Source organism: Eleutherodactylus coqui, chromosome 9, assembly GCF_035609145.1.
Source record: "Eleutherodactylus coqui strain aEleCoq1 chromosome 9, aEleCoq1.hap1, whole genome shotgun sequence".
Taxonomy (NCBI): Eukaryota; Metazoa; Chordata; class Amphibia; order Anura; family Eleutherodactylidae; genus Eleutherodactylus; species Eleutherodactylus coqui.
The window spans coordinates 160,591,039-160,611,360 of NC_089845.1; the positions used below are offsets into that span (position 1 = coordinate 160,591,039).

Genomic DNA, 20,322 nt, shown 5'->3' on the forward strand with positions numbered 1-20,322 from the left:
CATCCTATCAGAAACAGAAATAAGCACTTTGTGTTACGTCTTCCGTTTATGAGACAGTATAAAGTCCGAGATGTGACTCATTTGGGCTCTGCTGCCGTAGGGATTTACTTGGTTGCCTTTCAGTCATAAAACAAAGCGAGTTTCATATTATTACAAACACAGTAAGAATTTTACAAGGATCAGGCAATGCTTTTAGATACTGAAGGATTTCCACCCCCCTTAAGCACCTTTTCCCTGTAAACCCCAGCTCTCCAACTTGTTCTCCGACAGCTACAAAGCTACAACTCCCATCATACTCTCACAACTGGAGTAGTTTTGAAACAGTCCAAAGGCCACAAGTTAGTGACCCATGGTTTAAACACTGACGCCTGGAAAGGGTTTGTAGTAGAGAGGCCAGCTGCTGTAGACAACCTCTTATAAAATGCCAAATTGAATTTGGTAGCCCCTCTGAACCCCATGACATGAGTCCCAGATCTGGAGGAGGGAATTGAGGGGAAACTGATCAAATTGCCAACGATGCAAAGCCAGGAGGATTAGCTAACACTAGAAAGAAGAGAGAGTATTCAAAAAGATCTAGAAAAGCTTGAACAGTGGACAGTGACTAATAGATTGGTATTTAACAAGGAGAAATGCAAAGTCCTACATCTGGGCAAGAAAAATGAAAAAAACTCATGCAGAATGGGAGGAATTGGGCTAAGCAGCAGCACATGTGAAAAAGACTTGGGTAAACTAATAGATCATAGACTGAACATGAGTCAACAATGTGATGCAGCAGCCAAAAGGCAAACACAATTCTGGGATGTATTAAGAGAAGCATAGAGTCTAGATCACATGAGGTCATTATCCCCCTCTACTCTACCTTAGTCAGACCTCATCTGGAATACTGTGTCCAGTTCTGGGCACCCCAATTTAAAAAAGACGTAGACAAACTGGAGCAAGTTAAGAGAAGAGTTACCAAGATGGTGAGCGGTCTGCAAATCATGTTCTATGAGGAACGGTTAAAGGATCTGGGAATATTTAGCAGAAGAGAAGGCTGAGAGGAGACTTAATAGCTGTCTACAAATATCTGAAGGGCTGTCACAGTGCAGAGGGATCAGCCCTATTCTCATCTGCACAAGGAAAGACTAGAAGCAATGGGATGAAAATGAAAGGGAGGAGATACAGATTAGATATTAGACAGTGAGGGGATCAATGAGTGGAACAGGTTACCACGGGAAGTGGGGAGTTCTCCTTCAATGGAAATGTTCAAACAAAGGCTGGACAAATATTTGTCTGGGATGATTTAGTGATCCTGCACGGAGCAGGGGGTTGGACCGGATGGCCCTGGAGGACCCTTCCAACTCTTCCATTCTATTATATTAATGAGCTGCAGCTAGTTCCACCTACCCCGCCCTCCAGCCAATGATTGACTGCTGTCTGCCTATTAGTGTGCATAGAGAGAGAGCTGCCAATCATTGGCTGGAGAGCAGGGTGGGCGTGGCTAGCTGCAGATCATGAATATGCAGGACTACTTCTGTATCTGGCTGCTACTAATTAAATGCAAGTTTCTTCCGAACTACTGCACTGATCTACACAGCAGACATATCACTGTAATCAGTGTGACGAGCACTACCTTATGGTGCTCTCGGAGAGGGCTGCAAAAAGGTGGTGACAAAGTCTCTTTAAGTTCTAAAAAAATGATTTCAATGTCAAACAATCCCATGTCTTTGAATTCTCCATTGGAGGGAGATCTGGGGATCATACTGGCCAAGGAATCTCTGAGACACCTTGCAGAGTTGCTGATGTTCGCTGTGTGGGGCCAACGCATAATTCTAATGGAAAGTGGTGTTTGGTGCACCCTGAAGATACGGCAGTTTGACCTCATTAATATAACTGTGTGCAGTCAGTATGCCCTGATGCTTACTAGAGGTGATCGACTGTTGAAGCTGAAGACACCCCAAACCATGACTCCACAATGATGACCTGCGTGGCGTTCCAAAATGATGGAAGGATCAGTTCAATTGCCACGTGGCCTCCAGATCCTAGCTTGATGATCATCGTTAATGGGGCTGAATCTTGAATCGTCTCTGAACACCACATTGTGCCATCCGCCACACCAGGTAGCTTGGAGGAAGTGACAACTGCAAGCGTTCATGAGCATGGTGCACTGCGAGGGGCAGTCTTTACAATGGGTCATTTGGCCATCCTGTCTATAAATGACTATGAGGGCGGCCATCTTCTCTATACATGACTATAGGGTGGTCATCTTGTTTATACATCACTATGGGGGCCAACCATCTTGTCTATACCTGACTATGGGGTGGTCATCTTGTCTATAAGTGACTATGGGGGCGGACATCTTTCCTGAGCTACATTTAACAGCACTTAGAGAGATGCTTTACAGCAGTTCCATTGGCCATGCACAAAGTGACCAGGAGAGACCCATTGACTTGTGTTGGAGGCTTGTAGGCGGGCTCTGAGACCTCTGCAGGGATGGGGTGTAGATGGTCACAGCTTATAACTATTGTGAATGGTGGGTGTTATATACATATAGGTGTCGCCTCTCAGTGTAATCCTGCCTGTGATGTTAGTGAGATCACAGCTGCAAAGCTTTCTCTACAGATTAGGAAGTGACTACCGTGTTTTCCCAAAAATGAGACACTGTCTTATATTAATTTTTGCCCCAAAAGAGGCACAGTGTCTTATTTTTGAGGGATGTTTTATTATATACTTACCTAGCAGGCTCGGTCCACATGCCTGAGTTGCGGTATTGATTGCAGTGAGCCTCGGCATTGATTGGCAATTCATAAATCCCGCCTCCACAATGCTATGGCTGTGTTTGGTTCTTGAGCGAGGCTCAGCCAATCAATGCAGCACTGGATTAACCAATGACAGCTATCACATCAGTTCATCGAGAGCTGCATTGATTGGCTGAGCAGCGCTCGAGAACCAATCAGAGCCATCGCCTCCAAGAGGCGGGATTTATGAATCCTGTAACCAGGAAGCAATCTTCTGTTGGCAGCCAAGGACTGCAGGAAGCATGCTAGAGCTTCAGAGACCAGATGGGGAGATGTAGACTGAGCCTGCTAGGTAATGTATTGCTTTTTTCTTTTTAATGCAGCTAGGGCTTATTTTCAGGGCAGGGCTTATATTTCAAGTCGTCCCAAAAATTCCCAAAAAATCAGGGTAGGTCTTATTTTGGAGAAACAGGGTAGTATTAGTCTCTTTGGCCATTATGAAAAATGCAGGATTTTAGGATTTTTTAAAAATATAGTTTGAAACCGAAAATCTAAAAAAATCACCAAAAATTCTTAAAAATATATATTTAACAGAAACATAACGTTTATATAATAGGTCATTTTTTATAACACCTTTCCTGTAACAACAACACAAATCTGTTTCTGTGGGTGTGACAACTTCTGCAAAATTAGCTTCACAGACCGGTATTCCCCTTTTATCACGCTCCCCGATCATTTAATTGGCTCGAGACAGCACCCATTTGAATAACTTATTTCTCTGCTGCTACCCTGAAAATTGGGAAATGCTGCGACAACTTCCTCATAATGTCGCATTTTCTCTGTGAGGTAGTGTATAGAATGAAGCAACTTTACAAACTTCCTCTGGCCAGGAAACCCCAAACCAGACGGCAAAATAGCCCAGAGACCCTACCAAGTAGCCGCCCTGCACCAGCTTGGGAAATACGTGTTTGGATTTCACAAAAATGTTTTCATTCACTGCCAGCAAGCAGAGGTTTTAAAAACGGTGGGGAACTGAAACATAAGTCATATCAGAAAGAACAATTCTTTATATACATACAAGTGGGCGATCCCTTTAACAAGGTCGTTGTCCCTCAGGACCAGGAGACGCCGTTACACATTGCAGCGCGGATAAAAGATGGGGAGAAAGTGGCTGACATTCTACTGAAGAGCGGAGCCGACGTCAACATGGAGCGAGCAGTGAGTACAGCTGCACCCCGCACATTCACTTTCCTCTTTCTACCTATTACTCTGTAGCGGGGGGACGTGACGACAATGTAACCTCAGGGATTATTGCATGTCTTACTGCCTTTTTATATGAGCCGCTAACTTGTTCAGATTCCGGCATCCAGCGGGCATTTGAATGATTATCGTTCAATGTAAAGGCACGCCCCGGCTGAACGACGAACGGGAATTTGTTTGCTTTTCGTTCTTCCTTCAGTTTCAGCATACATAAATATACTTAACGATGATCAGCTTGTGTAAACAGGCAGTCGTTCATTTATGACCTGTATGCGCCGCTGCGGATCGGCTGCACTTAGAGTGGGAGATATAAAAAGATGCGCCTGCACGATCACAAGGCCTTTCTGCACCAGGCCTGCAGATACGGCTAGGAGGAACAGGGGTTACCGAAGAATCAGCGCGATTGGCAAGTGCCAGCTGTTTACCCACTCAGACACCTCTGCCACCTGCGTTCCACACCGCAGTCCCAAATATGCGCCGGATGCTTCTGCTACAATAACAAGCATTCTGTGAGTGACCACATGGGCGCATGCGCTAATACGCTCACCGCTACGGAGAACAGTACGTAGAGCAATTAAGTGTTGTTCCAAAGCTCTTCTAGAGGAAGTAGCCCAAAAAGTAGAACAAAGAAATGTGTAGTGGAGTGGGGGATAGCAGGGGGGAACAGGGGGGAGATCTCTCTCTCTCCCCCGCCCCCACTCCCCACCACAACCCCCCGCTCACCCCCGGCGCCCCCCGAATATTTTCGCCCGATTAGGCAGTTACTCGAAAAAAGCGATGCTTGATCGAGTAATTACTCTAAACGAGTACGTTCGCTCATCTCTAGTTTCCTGTTAAAGGGATTAATGATCAATTTCTTAACCCCTTCCTGCTGCAGCCCTTTTTTGTTTTAACATTTGCATTTTTTCCTCCCCACTTTCATCAGGCCTCGCTCACACAGGCGGTTAGCGGGTGTTTTTAACGCCCATTAAGAGCGCTGCACTGAGCCCCCATTCATTCCAATGGGGCTTCTCAGATAAGTGTTGTACCGGAATAAAACAAATGTTGTTGAAATACACGGGGGGCATTAAAAACTCTGTTCTAGAACGCTGTGTGCAGCATTTACAGCGATGTTAGCGCTGCTTATTACGCCACGAGGAGGGGGACATGGTGACGTCATCAGCCTGCTGTGCTTGCATCGTTGCTGCACATAATACGCAGTTAAGATTGCAGGCAAACACTCACAAGAACGCTGCTCTCAACGCTGTAAAACCCCTTTTACAAACGCTTGTGTGGGCGTGGCCTAATGTTTTCACTTTCTGGTGACGTGGCTGTATGAGGGCTTGTTTTTTGCATTTTTCAATGATACCATTTAATGTACCATGTAATCTATTGGGAAACTTGAAAAAAATTGTAAGGGGGGGAAAATTGGGGGGGAAAAATTCAATCTTGCCCTTTTTTTTGTCAGAGGAGGGGGATAGTTCCTTTAACTATGCGGTAAAAATGACATGTTATCTTTATTCTGTGGGTCAGTACCAAATTCATATAGCTTTCCTTATTAACTCCTTCCCGCTCCAGGACGTACATTCACGTCCTGGAGCGTCGGGGTATGGGTCAGTTTGTGCGCTGTAGAAACAAGACGCACTAAAAGATGGCGGAATGTTTTCTTTTCATTTTACTCCACTTAGAATTTTGTAAAAGTTTTTTCAGTACATTATAAGGTACATTAAATAGCACCATTGAAAAATACAACTTGTGCCGCAAAAAACAACAAGCCCTCATACAGCGACGTCGGTGGATAAATAAAGGAGTTACGGTATAATTTTTTTAAGGGGGGAAGGAAAAATCTAAAATGGAAAAAAAAAGGGCCGCGTCATTAAGAGGTTAAACACCTTTCAATAAAAACCTGCTTTCTGTCGCCAAAACGTCTTGTTTTCCCATTGAGGCAGTTATGTGAGGGCTTGTTTTTGTATCTTTTATTGATATCATTTGAGGGACATAGAACTTGTTGAACACTTTTTATTACATTTTTTCTTTGAGTCTGTGTGACAAAAAAAAGTGCAAATCTGATATTGCGTATTGTATTTTTTGTGCTGACGTTTGCCCTCTGGCATTACTAATGTGATGTTTTACTAAACCAGACTTTTACAGAAGCGGGGATACCAATTTTTACTTATTTCTTCATGTGATAACTGGGATAGGTGTCTTTTTTAAGCTTTTACTAGTTTTTGTAATAATTCATTAACCTTTTTTTTTCCTACATTTTTTTAGCCCCCAGAAGGCCCGGCTGCCATGATACCCAGACGACACATCGCAGGGGGGCCGTTCGGGGCGGCCTTGAATGCTGATCTGGGCATTCTTCAAATACCATTGACAGTAGCATTTAAAGAGTTAACAGCTGTGATCGGAATTATCTCCTACCATGGCTGTTGCAGATGGGTGTCAGCTGTCAAAGATGGCTGACACCCACTGTGTATGCAGAGGGATTGACTCCCAAGCCAGCTCCACACTCGGACACTCGACACTCAACATACACTGTACATATATGTCATGAAGGGGTTAAAAAAATTTTACTTTCAAAGCCCTTCATCTCCTATCCACAACATGGGGGAACAATGTATGATTGCTTTGGGGTCCAACTGCTGGGACTCCCAATAATAAATCTCAAACTCAAAATAAATCATACAAACTCCATGCAGATGTTGTCCTTGGTTGAATTTCCACCCCGTTCTGCAAGACAACAGTGCTAACCACTGAGCCACCCACCATCCTAGCCACTAATGACTCTATTCCTTCTTGTTGCTAGAATGGTGAGACTGCAATGCATGTAGCCGCTCAATACGGCAACTTGAAGATGATCCGAGCCCTGATGGAGGAGGGAGGGGAGGTCACGTGGCAGTCAAAGGTGCGTTCATTGTCTCTTCCTCTCCATACCTCTGTTGTTGACTTTGTTATCCTTGAATTCGATTAAAGGGGTTGTCCAGGGAGCTTAAATACTAACATGGACCCGCAATGTCAGAACCTCTGGCCCTGTTGGCCCAGCTGAGTAATATGGTAGGGGCCCGATTTCTGTGCCCGTCACGTCATTGCAAGGGCTGTTTAGCTCATCTTAATATTAAGCCAGTCCCCCTCTCTGTCTCTGCATTAGCCATCTGTCCCCATTTCTGTCCCACTCTGTCTCTGCGTCAGCCTTCTGTCCCCAACTCTGTTCCACTCTGTCTCTGCATCAACCGTCTGTTCCCATCTCTGTCCCACTCTGTCTCTGCATCGGCTTTCTGTCCCCAACTTTGTTCCACTCTGTCTCTGCATCGACCGTCTGTCCCCATCTCTGTCCCACTCTGTCTCTGCATCGGCCGCCTGTCCCCATCTCTGTCCCACTCTGTCTCTGCATCAGCCGCCTGTCCCCATCTCTGTTCTACGCTGTCTCCGCGTCAGCCGTCTGTCCCCATCTCTGTTCTACGCTGTCTCCGCGTCAGCCGCCTGTCCCCATCTCTGTTCTACGCTGTCTCCGCGTCAGCCGTCTGTCCCCATCTCTGAGCCACTTTGTCTCTGCATCGGCAAGCCCCTCTGCTACAGACAACGAGGCTGGCTTAGTTATTAAAATCAGCTGAACATCTATCCCCTCCGATAATGGATAATTCTGAAAGACTAGTTAGAGGTTCACATACTTGTTTTTAGCTTCTTTCATATAAACTTTGCAGTAGGAAGTGCATCTTAAATTGTGACCGTGTCACCGCAGGCTAGAGAAAGCGCTCTTCACACAGCCGTCCGGCACTGTCATCTCCCCATCGTGGATGTTATACTCAACTATCTAACCAATGAGAATAGTCAGGCTGATGCTGTGGCGTGTGTCAACCAACCCAACCAGGTACGTCAACATACATGATACATACATGATACAGCCCCAGAGTCCGATGATCTGGAACGTTTCACAGTAGCAACTGGTGATCATTGGTAAGTCCTTTATAGGCAATGACTGCTCTGCACACATCTGGTGATCCAGGAGTTTGACAGTGCGGCATTGGTTTGGCCCCATTTTGGCAGATTGAAGGAAGTTTACTACATAAGGCCTGATATCAGAAGATCTTTACTCTTGGTTTCAGAAAGGGGAGACCTCTCTACATGTAGCGGCGGCTCTGGGTAAGAACATGATCCACTATGAGGAAGAGGATGTGAAGATCATCAGGCTCCTGCTTGATCATGATGCTGATATTTCCACCACCACATCTCAGGTATAGATAAGCCTTAAAGGGGTTGTCTCGCGAAACCAAGTGGGGTTATACACTTCTGTATGGCCATATTAATGCACTTTGTAATGTACATTGTGCATTAAATATGAGCCATACAGAAGTTATTCCACTTACCTGCTCCGTTGCTGGCGTCCTCGTCTCCATGGTTCCGTCTAAATTCGCTGGCAGCTTGCTTTTTTAGACGCGCTTGCGCAGTCCGGTCTTCTCCATTCAGCACGAGCCGCTTCAGTGTGCTCCCCGCTACAGCTCTTCTGCGCATGCGCAGACGAGCTGTCACTGCTCGGGAGCGCGCTGAAGCGGCCATTCTGCACCATCCTCTGTTAGAGGAAGGTGCAGAAACTGGAGCTGCCCAGCGGAGAAGCCCAGCCCAGCCCAGCAGCCCCGAGAAGCCTCCCAGGTAAGTGATGGGTCGGGGGGGGGCTGCCGCTGCGCCGGGCTGCGCCGCCGCTGCGCCGGGCTGCGCCGGGGGGGGCTGTCGCTGCGATGGGGGGGCTGTCGCTAGGCCGGGGGGGGCTGCCGCTAGGCCGGGGGAACTAGCGCTGGGCTCCGGAACCTAGCGCTGGGCTCCGGGGCCTTCACCTGGGCTGAGGGTCTAGCGCTGGGGAGCCGGGGGCTAGCGCCGCTTACCTGCTGCCTGGCGGTGGGCGTCTGGTCGGCGGCTGCGGGGCGTCCGGTTGCCATGGAGACACAGCTGGCGGCGTCTCGGGAGCGCGCACGTCGGGCTGCAGCGAGCGACGGGGAAAGAGCCGGCGGCCATCTTGAGGAAACTTTTATAAGTTGCTGAAACGCTGGAACGGTAAGTACGAACCAGCTAGAAATGTCATTTACAGGGGGGCTTAGTAATGTGTGTTTAATGGGGGGGACTGGGCAAAAAAAAAATTAACTGCTTCCTCGAGACATCTCCTTTAATGTTTGAAATTTCTTCTTATGCTTGAGGATATGATATTCAAAGGGTTAATATATAATGTACTTGGCCTAAATTTGCTTACTGGTGATGGTGGCACCTTCTTTGGGATGATTCCACCAAGCCTCTGATCTCATGACTATTAACCCCTTGAGTGGCACGCCCGGAAATTTTCCGGGACGAGCTCCACTGCTCATAGTGACATAGCCCGGAAGATTTCCGGGCTATGTGTCACTATGGGAGCTGCAGAGCACAATGCCACAAGCTGTAACATTGTGCTCTGCCTGCACAGACCCACAGAGAACAAAGCAAGGGCTTTGAAAAACCAGCAGAAGATATTGCCGATATGCCGGCAATATCTCCTGCTTTGTTTACAGGTTGCTATAGAGACCATCGGCTTGTCAGAAGCAAGCCGATGGTCTCTGTGGCAGGGAGAGCTTGGTGCTTGGCTATCAGAGGACAGCTTGGTACTAGCTCTTACAGCAGAGAGCAGAGAAAACCTCCGATCTCTGCTGTGTTAACCCTTTACATGCTGCAGTCTATGTGACTGCAGCATGTAAAGGGCTGTCACCATCGGACCCCCGGAATGTGATCAGGGGTCCTGATGGGTCCCTGTGGAAGTCCCCTAAAGGGACAAAAAAAAATTTTTTTTTTAAATTATAAAAAAAATAATAAAAACACTTGTCTCCCTTTACTTTGTAAAAAAATCAAAAATACAATCACACATGTGGTATCCGTGTGCGTCGTAATGACCCAGAGAAGGAAGTTAATGCATTATTTAACCCCTTAATGACATGGCCCCTTTTTTTCTTTTTTCCCCATTTCTTTTTTTCCTCCCCCCTGTTTAAAAAATCACAACTTGTCCCGCAAAAAACAAGCACTTATATTCTGACTCAATAACATGGCTGTAAGCGTATCGGCTGAGGTAACTTCTCTTGTAGTTATGAACCAGTACTCACACCAAATATATGTTGTCAGACAGCATCCAACTCGACTGCAGAGGCATGTGAGAAGATTCCAGGGTTTATTCAGGTAGAAATCTTGTATAATGCACATTCAGCAGTAGGTAAAAAGAGTGATGATGAGCCAGAGCACAGAGTAGAGACCTAACACATAGGCTATAGACAGGAAACTCCCTAGCAGGAGGAAAAGGAGGGGTTATGCAACACAGGGGGTACAGAGAACCAGGAGGGACAAACTAAAGAAGGCAAACACAGTACAGGTTATACATGTCAATGAATAGAGTCAGGTAGATGAGACATGACACTCCCCGTCTGAAATCTTTAGATTTCACTGAATACTGTTTTGACATAATGTCCTTCAAAGTCCAGAAATTCTTGTTCAACCTAAAAAACAAATAAACAAACGCAACGGCAATAATAAATGAACAAATCAACTGTTGTGGCAAAGGTAATCCACAGGTGGACTTCTTCAGTTTCTCTCGGTTGCAGTCTGCGGTGATATGCTCCCCGCCATGAGCTGTGTAGGATAATCATAGCTTCCTTAGGTCACTTCCTGCCTTGGAAGAAAAGGCACTAGTTCAAATTCTGTGACTGTAGGGTGTGCCTTACACATATGCCAACCACTACACTTTGACGATGCGTTCTTTGCAAAACACTGAGCAATGTGAATTAGTCTGCCAATAGCTTGCACGAGAGATCTCCATGTCGAGAAACGTTCAAAGCGATGTGACTTCAGCTTCACCTTAGAAGTTACAGAAGTGTAGAGCGTAGAACTTAGGGCTCTGATTTCCTTGTCAGACGCGGGTTCCACCAGATCATAGATGGCATTGGTAGGTAACAAACAAGGATCTTCGTATAGAAAACTTGGAGGTGAAGACCATATGTGGTCTAGCAGATTTGATATTGGTGCGGCTCTTGTTCCCCGGTCGTCTGGATTAAGTTCTGTAGGGATGTAATGCCACTGGTTAGGGGTGGAGAAACTTCTGATCCTTTCTACTCGGTGTCCTACATACATGTAGAATTGTTTTGTTTGGTTGTGTATATAACCGAGAACAACCTTACTGTCTGTGTAAAAGGGGAATGAATCAAATGCGACGTCCATTTCATCCCTTATCACTTCGGCCATCTCTACTGCTAACACGGCTGCACAGAGTTCAAGTCTTGGTATGGAATGCGCAGGTTTTGGGGTTAGTTTGGCCTTACCTAGTACGAATCCACAGTGTAGCTCATTGTTGGCTCCTGAGATCTTCAGATAGGCCACTGCGGCTATGGCTTCCATTGATGCATCAGAGAAGATGTGTATTTCCCTTTTGACAGCAGCTGAAAGAGAACTGGGAGCATAACAGCGCGGTACTTGGAGTTGTTCTAATACTTTCAAGGACCTTTTCCATTTTTCCCACCTTTGTTGTTTCTCAACAGGTAAGGGAGCGTCCCAATCCATATTCTCAGTAGTAAGCTGTCTCAGAAGTATCTTGCCCTGAATAGTGATGGGGGCTATGAATCCGAGAGGATCATAAAAACTGTTCACGACCGATAAAACTCCACGCTTGGTGAAAGGTTTGTCGCAAGCTAATACTTGAAATATAAATGCATCTTGTTCGATATTCCAGAGCAATCCTAGGCTGCGTTGTATAGGAAGAACCTCAGAGCTGAGGTCAAGGTCCCGCAAGTTGATTGCATGATCGTCAGATGGAAAGGCCTTCATTACTTCCTTGCTGTTGGAGGTAATCTTGTGAAGCCTAAGGTTTGCGGCAGACAGCATTTCCTTGGTTCTGGTGAGGAGATCAATCACCTCTGCGCTTGTGGGTAAGGATTTAAGTCCGTCGTCTACGTAGAGGTTCTTCTCGACGAATTGCCGAGCATCCGATCCGTGCTCCTTCTCACCTTCTTGGGCTGTCCTTCTCAGTCCATAGATTGCTACAGCAGGTGATGGACTGTTGCCAAAGACATGTACCTTCATCCGGTAATCTATGACCTCTTTACTGACATCATTGTCCTTGTGCCATAGGAACCTGAGATAGTTTCTGTCATCTTCCTTAACGATGAAGCAATGGAACATCTGCTGGATGTCAGCCATAACCGCAACGGGTTCTTGTCCAAAGCGAATTAGAACGCCCATGAGGCTGTTGTTTAGGTTAGGGCCTGTGAGGAGAAGGTTGTTGAGAGAGACACCTTCATGCTGAGCACTGGAATCAAACACAACTCTGATTTGTTCAGGCTTGCGGGGGTGATACACGCCAAAGGACGGAAGGTACCAGCATTCTTCTCCTTCCCTTACCGGTGGCGCAGGTTCTGCATGGTCTCTATCGAATACCTTCTGCATGAAGTCTACGAAATGTTTTTTCATTACTGGTTTTCTCTCAAGAGTGCGTTTCAGAGAGGAGAATCTAGTGGTAGCTTGCTGCCTATTGTTAGGTAGCTTTACTCTTGGAGAACGGAAGGGTAAGGGAGCTACCCAGCTATTGGAGTCATCTTGGGTGAATTCCCTTTCCATGACCTTGAGAAATTCAATGTCTTCTCTAGCAGGTGCCAACTTGTTATCGTCACTTGTTGTATTGAACACTGTTGATCCAAGACTGTCATCCCAGAGGAAAGTGTTTGTACTGTCTTGTTGGTCGTGGTGCCACTTACTGTTAGTCAGTTTCTCCTTCACCCGATAATGGTGTGGGCATGGATGAAAATAAGTACCGCGACCATTTGGCAAGATGTGTGTTTTAAATGAGGAAATCTTGGTTGGCTTTTTCATCTTGTCTATACAGACATTGCCTATGATGACCCATCCTAAGTCAAGGCGCTGGGCAAATGGTGCATCATGAGGTCCATTAATTTGCTGACGTATTTTGTGCACCCTAAGAATGTCTCTACCCAGCAGAAGTAGGATCTCTGCGCTCTTGTCAAGGGCTGGTATTTCGTTAGCTATAGCCCTTAGGTGGGGATGATGGAAAGCGGCCTCTGGTGTAGGGATCTCTCCCCTATTGGATGGTATCTGATTACATTCAACAAGTGTGGGCAAGGGTATCTCAAGATTGCCCTTAAGAGAGGCTACTACAAGTCCGCTGGCTCTTCTCCCCGAGACCTCTGTCACTCCACTACATGTACCCAAGGTGTATGGGTAAACATCTCCCTTTATGTTAAACAAATCAAAGAGTTCTGACCTTGCAAGTGATCGGTTGCTCTGGTCATCGAGGATGGTGTACACCTTCATAGTCCTTTCTGGTTGACCCTGGGGGTACACATCGACTAGGCATATCCTTGCACAGGACTGGTCGCAAATGCCTTCTCCACAGACTTCTGTGCATGAAGAAGATACAGTGGTAGGACTTGCTGCTTGATCTGTGTTCTCCCCGCCATACGTTGGTGGGGTAGGGAAACTTGTAGCTGGTGCAGTACTAGTTTGAGATGGGTGAAGAGCTTGTACATGATCTTCACAACCACACTCAATGCATTTGATGGCATTTTTACAGTCTTTAGCAATGTGTTCAGTAGAAGCGCAACATCTGAAACATACCCCAAACTTCTTTAGAAGCTCCTTGCGTTCCTGGAGTGGTTTCTTCCTGAAGCCGATGCACTTCTTGAGGGGATGAGGCTTCTTATGTAAGGGACACAGGCGATTAGGGTTTTCAACCTTTTCATCTTGATTGCTCTTGTAACTGACTCCCTGTGAAGCTGACAAAGTAGAGGGAAAAATATCAGTCTTTTTTACTGACACTGGACCTCTGCGGCCTTTGTAGTCGATGCGTGGGTTGTCAGACTTGAATGGATGTGGACCGGGATTGGATTCCTCATAGGAGAAGCTTGGATCGTTCTTGGATTCTGCAATGTTTTTGATGAACTCACAGAAGTAGGAAAATGGAGGAAAGGAGACTTGATTTTCTCTCTTATATCTTGACCCCAGAGCGGTCCACTTCTCTTGAAGGTTGTATGGCAGCTTTGACACGATTGGGTTTACTCCACGAGCAGTGTCCAGGTAACTGAGGCCAGGTAGGTGAGGGTCTCCCTTGGCCAGCTGTAGCTCTAGCAGTAAGTCACAGGGCTCTTGGAATTTCTGATTGTCTTTAGCAGATATCCTTGGAAAGGTTTGCAGACGTTTGAACAGAGCGTTTTCTATTGCTTCAGGACTACCATAGGTTCTCTCCAGTCTCTCCCAAGCGGCTGCAAGGCCTGCTGCTGGATTTTCAATGTGGACAGATCTGAGTCTCTTTACTCGTTCTGTAGACTGTGGGCCAAGCCACCGGATCAGTAGATCTAGTTCTTCCGAAGCAGTAATGCCGAGATCGTGAGTTGCAGTTCTGAAGGCACATTTCCAGCCTCTGTAATTCTCAGGCTGGTCGTCGAACCTTATCAGTCCTGTCTTGGTGAGCTCACGACGTACCATGTATTTTGCAAACTCTGACATGTCGGTTTTCTCTGACTTCAGGTGTGAAATTGGTTGAGTGGTGCTAATCACATCGTTTGTGGTGTTTTGCATGAGAGACGTAGGTACATATGGGGCTGTCAGGGTATTCAGCCTGGGAGCTGGTTTGAAGTCCATAGGTTTGGTGACATGTGGATATGGAACCATGTAATTGCTAGAGGTTTGGAGAACCGCTGGTATTTTGAATTGTCCATGAATACCGGTATATTGAGCTTGCTGGGGTGCAGAGCCTTGATGCTCCATATAGGATGGAAGGTTGGTGTGAGGAACGAGCGGAGTTCTGTGCTGACTTTGCATGCCTGATACTGTGGAATGATGTGCGGCCTGCCGCTCTGGAGAGACGTCTGTTTTGTCTGGAATGTTTGCGGCAGATGGGGAATTGAAGCATTGCCTTAGTACATAGTCTCTTGTACGCTTGAGAGGTTCCTCTGCATCCATTCCGCTGAAGTCAATGCTGTCTCTTTCGCTCTGACTCGTGGCTTGTTCTAAAACTCTTAACCTTGCTACGGCTGTAGCATGTTCGCATTGTTTCTCCAGAGCCTCTATTTCCGCCTTTCTATGTGCAGCTTCCACTTCTGCTTCCTTATGTGCAGCTTCCACTTCCGCTTTTTTATGTGCAGCTTCCACTTCCGCTTCTGCTTTCTTATGTGCAGCTTCCACTTCTGCTTCCTTATGCGCAGCTTCCACTTCCGCTTTCTTCTGCGCAAAGACGGCCTGTATCTTAGTCGCTTCCGCTTCTACGCGTGCTTTTAGAAGCTGCTCACTGAGGGTGGAATGCTTTGAAGATCGTGACCTAGATGTACGCTTGGAGTGCCTGGTAGAGTCAGAAATGTGAGATGACACCTTCTGAAGTTGCGCAATTCTCGCTTCTGTCTTAGACTTAATGTCGTGTACTAAGCTGTCTCTTCCTACACTGAGATGTTGGAAGCTTTGCAATTCCTCTATGGAATCCTCTGTGTTTAATTTTCTCAAAGCATTTTCGTACTCCTGGACCTTTATATTATAATGTTCATACGTTGCACGAAGCTGTTGCAGGGCTCCCTCTAGTGGTGACACATGGAGTGAAGACAGACTCTGCTGAATGTTGGAGACATGACTTAGTAATGTTTCCCACAGTTTTAAAATGTCAGAGGAAAGTTCCTGCTTGAGACTTTCAAGGTTCTCTCTAACTTTCCAGGTTGGCTTATTAGAGCGCCTGTCTCTCTCACTAGACTGCAGACTAGGGTCCATGCTAGCTTGTGCCTCAGAGTGTCCTTCAGCCATGATGCAGCACACAGGATGGAGGTAACACTGAGGAGAGTTATAGCTTGGTGGGAGATTATGAGCTGCAGCTGTGGTTGTATGTGGAGCTGCTGGAGGAGTCTTTACAGCGGTGTCTGGCTGTATTTATACACTCTTTTTACTATTCTGACTCAATAACATGGCTGTAAGCGTATCGGCTGAAGTAACTTCTCTTGTAGTTATGAACCAGTACTCACAGAAGATATATGTTGTCAGACAGCATCCAACTCGACTGCAGAGGCATGGGAGAAGATTCCAGGGTTTATTCAGGTAGAAATCTTGTATAATGCACATTCAGCAGTAGGTAAAAAGAGTGATGGTGAGCCAGAGCACAGAGTAGAGACCTAGCACATAGGCTATAGACAGGAAACTCCCTAGCAGGAGGAAAGGGAGGGGTTATGCAACACAGGGGGTACAGAGAACCAGGAGGGACAAACTAAAGAAGGCAAACACTTACAGATACAGTACAGGTTATACATGTCAATGAATAGAGTCAGGTAGATGAGACATGACACCTCATATGGTCATGTCAATAGAAAAATGAAAAAGTTATGGCTCTTGAGACGCAACTGCAAAATTAGTTGAAATTCAATGATTAGACCATTTTAAAAAACCTGCCCTGGTGGGCACGACAGGGTGGTAGGAAACCCGCCACTCAAGGGGTTAATACACTGAACGATCACTGCATTAGGAACAGCTGGCATGTGACATCCTGCGATCAGTTCTGTGGTACCACATGATGGGCGCATCATGATCTGCTCTCAGATAATGTATTGCCCTCTCGTCTGTGCAGCAGAAAACAACATTTGACAGTCATGGGTAAACATAGTGACTTGAGTGACTTTCACCGTGGACAGATTATTGATGCCCGGAGATGTGGTACCACTATTTCTGAAACAGTCACACATGTTGGCTGTTCCCGAACCATGATATCAAGAATGTAACAAGACTGGTTGAACCATGGACAGACATCTGACAGAAGGTCACACAGTAGCAGGTCACATGTGGTTGATCCTAGAGGCGAGTGTCAGGTGGTACATCTGGTATCTCAGCAACGATGTGCCACAGTGGAATGATTGACCCAGCACTACAGCAATGGGGAAGTTAGATACACATTTGCCACGCGGCATACCTTGCGTTGATGAGGGTTCAATAGCCAAAGACCTACAAGGGTACCCTGATGACTTCGCATCATCGTCAACAGCACCTTGCATGGACCCAGAAAAGACATCAATGGACCTTGGACACATGGTAGAAAAGACATCTGGAGTGATGAGTCCCACTTTTTGCTGAACCAAACGAATGTCCGGGTCCACATCTGGTGTAAACTGCATGAAGTCGCATCCCATGGGTTCATTATTGGAGTTCAGCATGGCGGTGGTGATGTTGTCATGCTCTGGGGAGCGTTTTCCTGGAATGGACTAAGGTCATTAGTCATCATACGACAATTCTTGGACGGTGAACACTACAGGGACCTGTAACTGACCATTTGCACCCATATCTACAGGAAGTTTTCCCCGGCCACTGTGTCATCGTTCAGCAGGACAACGGTCCATGTAATCGACCTGAGATCTTTAGGGAGTGGTTGGAGGCACATGACAATGAACTCTCCACGCTGCCTTAGCTCCCAAACTCACCGGATTGTAACCTCACTGATCATGTTTGGGAACTGCTGGAAAGGGCTGTGAGATCTGCAACCACTTATCCACTAAATGTGCACCAACAGACAGAGCCACTGCAGCGGGCATGGGGCGAGATGAGTATGGAGGGTGTTCACCACCTTGTGGAATCTGTTCTTTGATGGCTGACCAATTATGACTGACTGTCCTGTCCTGAGCGCTACTGTAATGGATTCTGTTTGCCTGAAGTTCTCACATCTCAAAGCAAAATTTAAATGAATGTTAAGAATTATAATAATATTTATTCGACCAGTTTAGAGAGTAGAAACAGCTTGTTGACTCATTAGAAGATTTGTGGCCACACATAAAGGATAAGCTGCCACTCTGTGAGTTGTCGGTACTTTCAGGGGGTGACTCAGTACATAGGCCCAGGCTTCATACACATTGCTGTTTATGGTGAAATCTCTGTTATATAAACTCTGTACAGCACTTGGCACGATCCATATCCACCGAACTGGACAGTGAAAACACAAGAAAGACACACGGGGGGGCGAAGTGTTCATAATTACGGAGAAGAATACAATAAACAGTACAAGTGGACATAAATATAATTATTATACTGCCCCTTATGTACAATAATATACTGTCCATAATATTTCTCTCTCTGTACAAGAATGTAACTACTATAATACTAACCCAATATGTACAAGAATATAACTACTATAATACTGCCCCTATGTACAAGAATATAACTACTATAATACTGCCTCCTATGTACAAGAGCATAACTACTATAATACTGCCCCCCTATGTACAAGGATATAACTACTATAATACTGCCCCCCTATGTACAAGGATATAACTACTATAATACTGCCCCCCTATGTACACGAATATAACTACTATAATACTGCCCTCTATGTACAAGAATATAACTAATATAATACTGCTCCTATGGTCAAGAATATAACTACTATAATACTGTCCCCTATGTACAAGAATATAACTACTATAATACTGCCCCTATGTACAAGAATATAACTACTATAATACTGCCCCCTATGTACAAGAATATAACGACTATAATACTGCCTCCTATGTACAAGAGCATAACTACTATAATACTGCCCCCCTATGTACAAGGATATAACTACTATAATACTGCCCCCCTATGTACAAGGATATAACTACTATAATACTGCCCCCCTATGTACACGAATATAACTACTATAATACTGACCTCTATGTACAAGAATATAACTACTATAATACTGCTCCTATGTACAAGAATATAACTACTGTAATACTGCCTCCTATGTACAAGAATATAACTACTATAATACTGCTCCTATGTACAAGAATACAACTACTATAATACTGCTCCTATGTACAAGAATATAACTACTATAATACTGCTCCTATGTACAAGAATACAACTAAGATAATACTGCCCCCTATGTACAAGAATATATCTACTATAATACTGCCCCTATGTACAAGAATATAACTACTATAATACTAACCCAATATGTACAAGAATATAACTAGTATAATACTGCCCCCTATGTACAAGAATATAACTACTATACTACTAACCCAATATGTACAAGAATATAACTACTATAATACTCCCCCGTATGTAGAAGAATATAACTACTATAATACTGCTCCTATGTACAAGAATATAACTAGTATAATACTGCCCCCCAATGTACAAGAATATACCTACTATAATACTGCCCCTATGTACAAGAATATAACTACTATAATACTTCCCCATATGTAAAAGAATAGAACTACTATAATACTGCCCTCTATGTACAAGAATAGAACTACAATAACACTGCTCCACATGTACAAAAATATAACTAATATAATACTGCCCCTATGTACAAGAATATAACTACTATAATACTGCCCCCTATGTACAAGAATATAACTACTATAATACTGCCCCCTATGTACAAGAATATAACTACTATAATACTGCCCCCTATGTACAAGAATATAACTACTATAATACTGCCCCTATGTACAAGAATATAACTACTATAATACTGCCCTCTATGTACAAGAATATAACTACTATAATACTGCCCTCTATGTACAAGAATATAACTACTATAATACTGCCCCCTATGTACAAGAATATAACTACTACAATAATGCCCCTATGTACAAGAATATAACTATTATAATACTGCCCCTATGTACATGAATATAACTACTATAATACTGCTCCCCTATGTACAAGAATATAACTACTATAATACTGCCCCCTATGTACAAGAATATAAGTACTATAATACTACCTCCTATGTACAAGAATATAACTACTATAATACTGACCCCTATGTACAAGAATATAACTACTATAATACTGCCCCCTATGTACAAGATTATAACTACTATAATACTGTGCCTATGTACAAGAATATAACTACTATAATACTGCCCCCTATGTACAAGAATATAACTACTATAATACTGCCCCTATGTACAAGAATATAACTACTATAATACTAACCCAATATGTACAAGAATATAACTAGTATAATACTGCCCCCTATGTACAAGAATATAACTACTACACTACTAACCCAATATGTACAAGAATATAACTACTATAATACTGCCCCCTATGTAGAAGAATATAACTACTATAATACTGCTCCTATGTACAAGAATATAACTAGTATAATACTGCCCCCTATGTACAAGAATATAACTAGTATAATACCGCCCCAGATGTACAAGAATATAACTACTATAATACTGCCTCCTATGTACAAGAATATAACTACTATAATACTGCCTCCTATGTACAAGAATATAACTACTATAATACTGCCCCCTATGTACAAGAATATAACGACTATAATACTGCCCCCTATGTACAAGAATATAACTACTATTATACTGCACTCTGTGTACAA

The 20,322-nt window shown here is 44.6% G+C and overlaps 1 protein-coding gene across 1 annotated transcript in view; it reads left to right on the plus strand.

Moving 5' to 3' along the window:
* LOC136578586 (serine/threonine-protein phosphatase 6 regulatory ankyrin repeat subunit B-like) overlaps positions 1–20,322 on the plus strand; it is a 121,764-nt gene that overhangs the window by 41,758 nt on the left and 59,684 nt on the right. The window contains exons 11-14 of the mRNA XM_066578735.1: positions 3,834–3,935; positions 6,763–6,861; positions 7,696–7,824; positions 8,060–8,188. Of these exons, the coding sequence (XP_066434832.1) occupies positions 3,834–3,935; positions 6,763–6,861; positions 7,696–7,824; positions 8,060–8,188 (459 nt within the window). The remainder of the gene's footprint in view (positions 1–3,833; positions 3,936–6,762; positions 6,862–7,695; positions 7,825–8,059; positions 8,189–20,322) is intronic.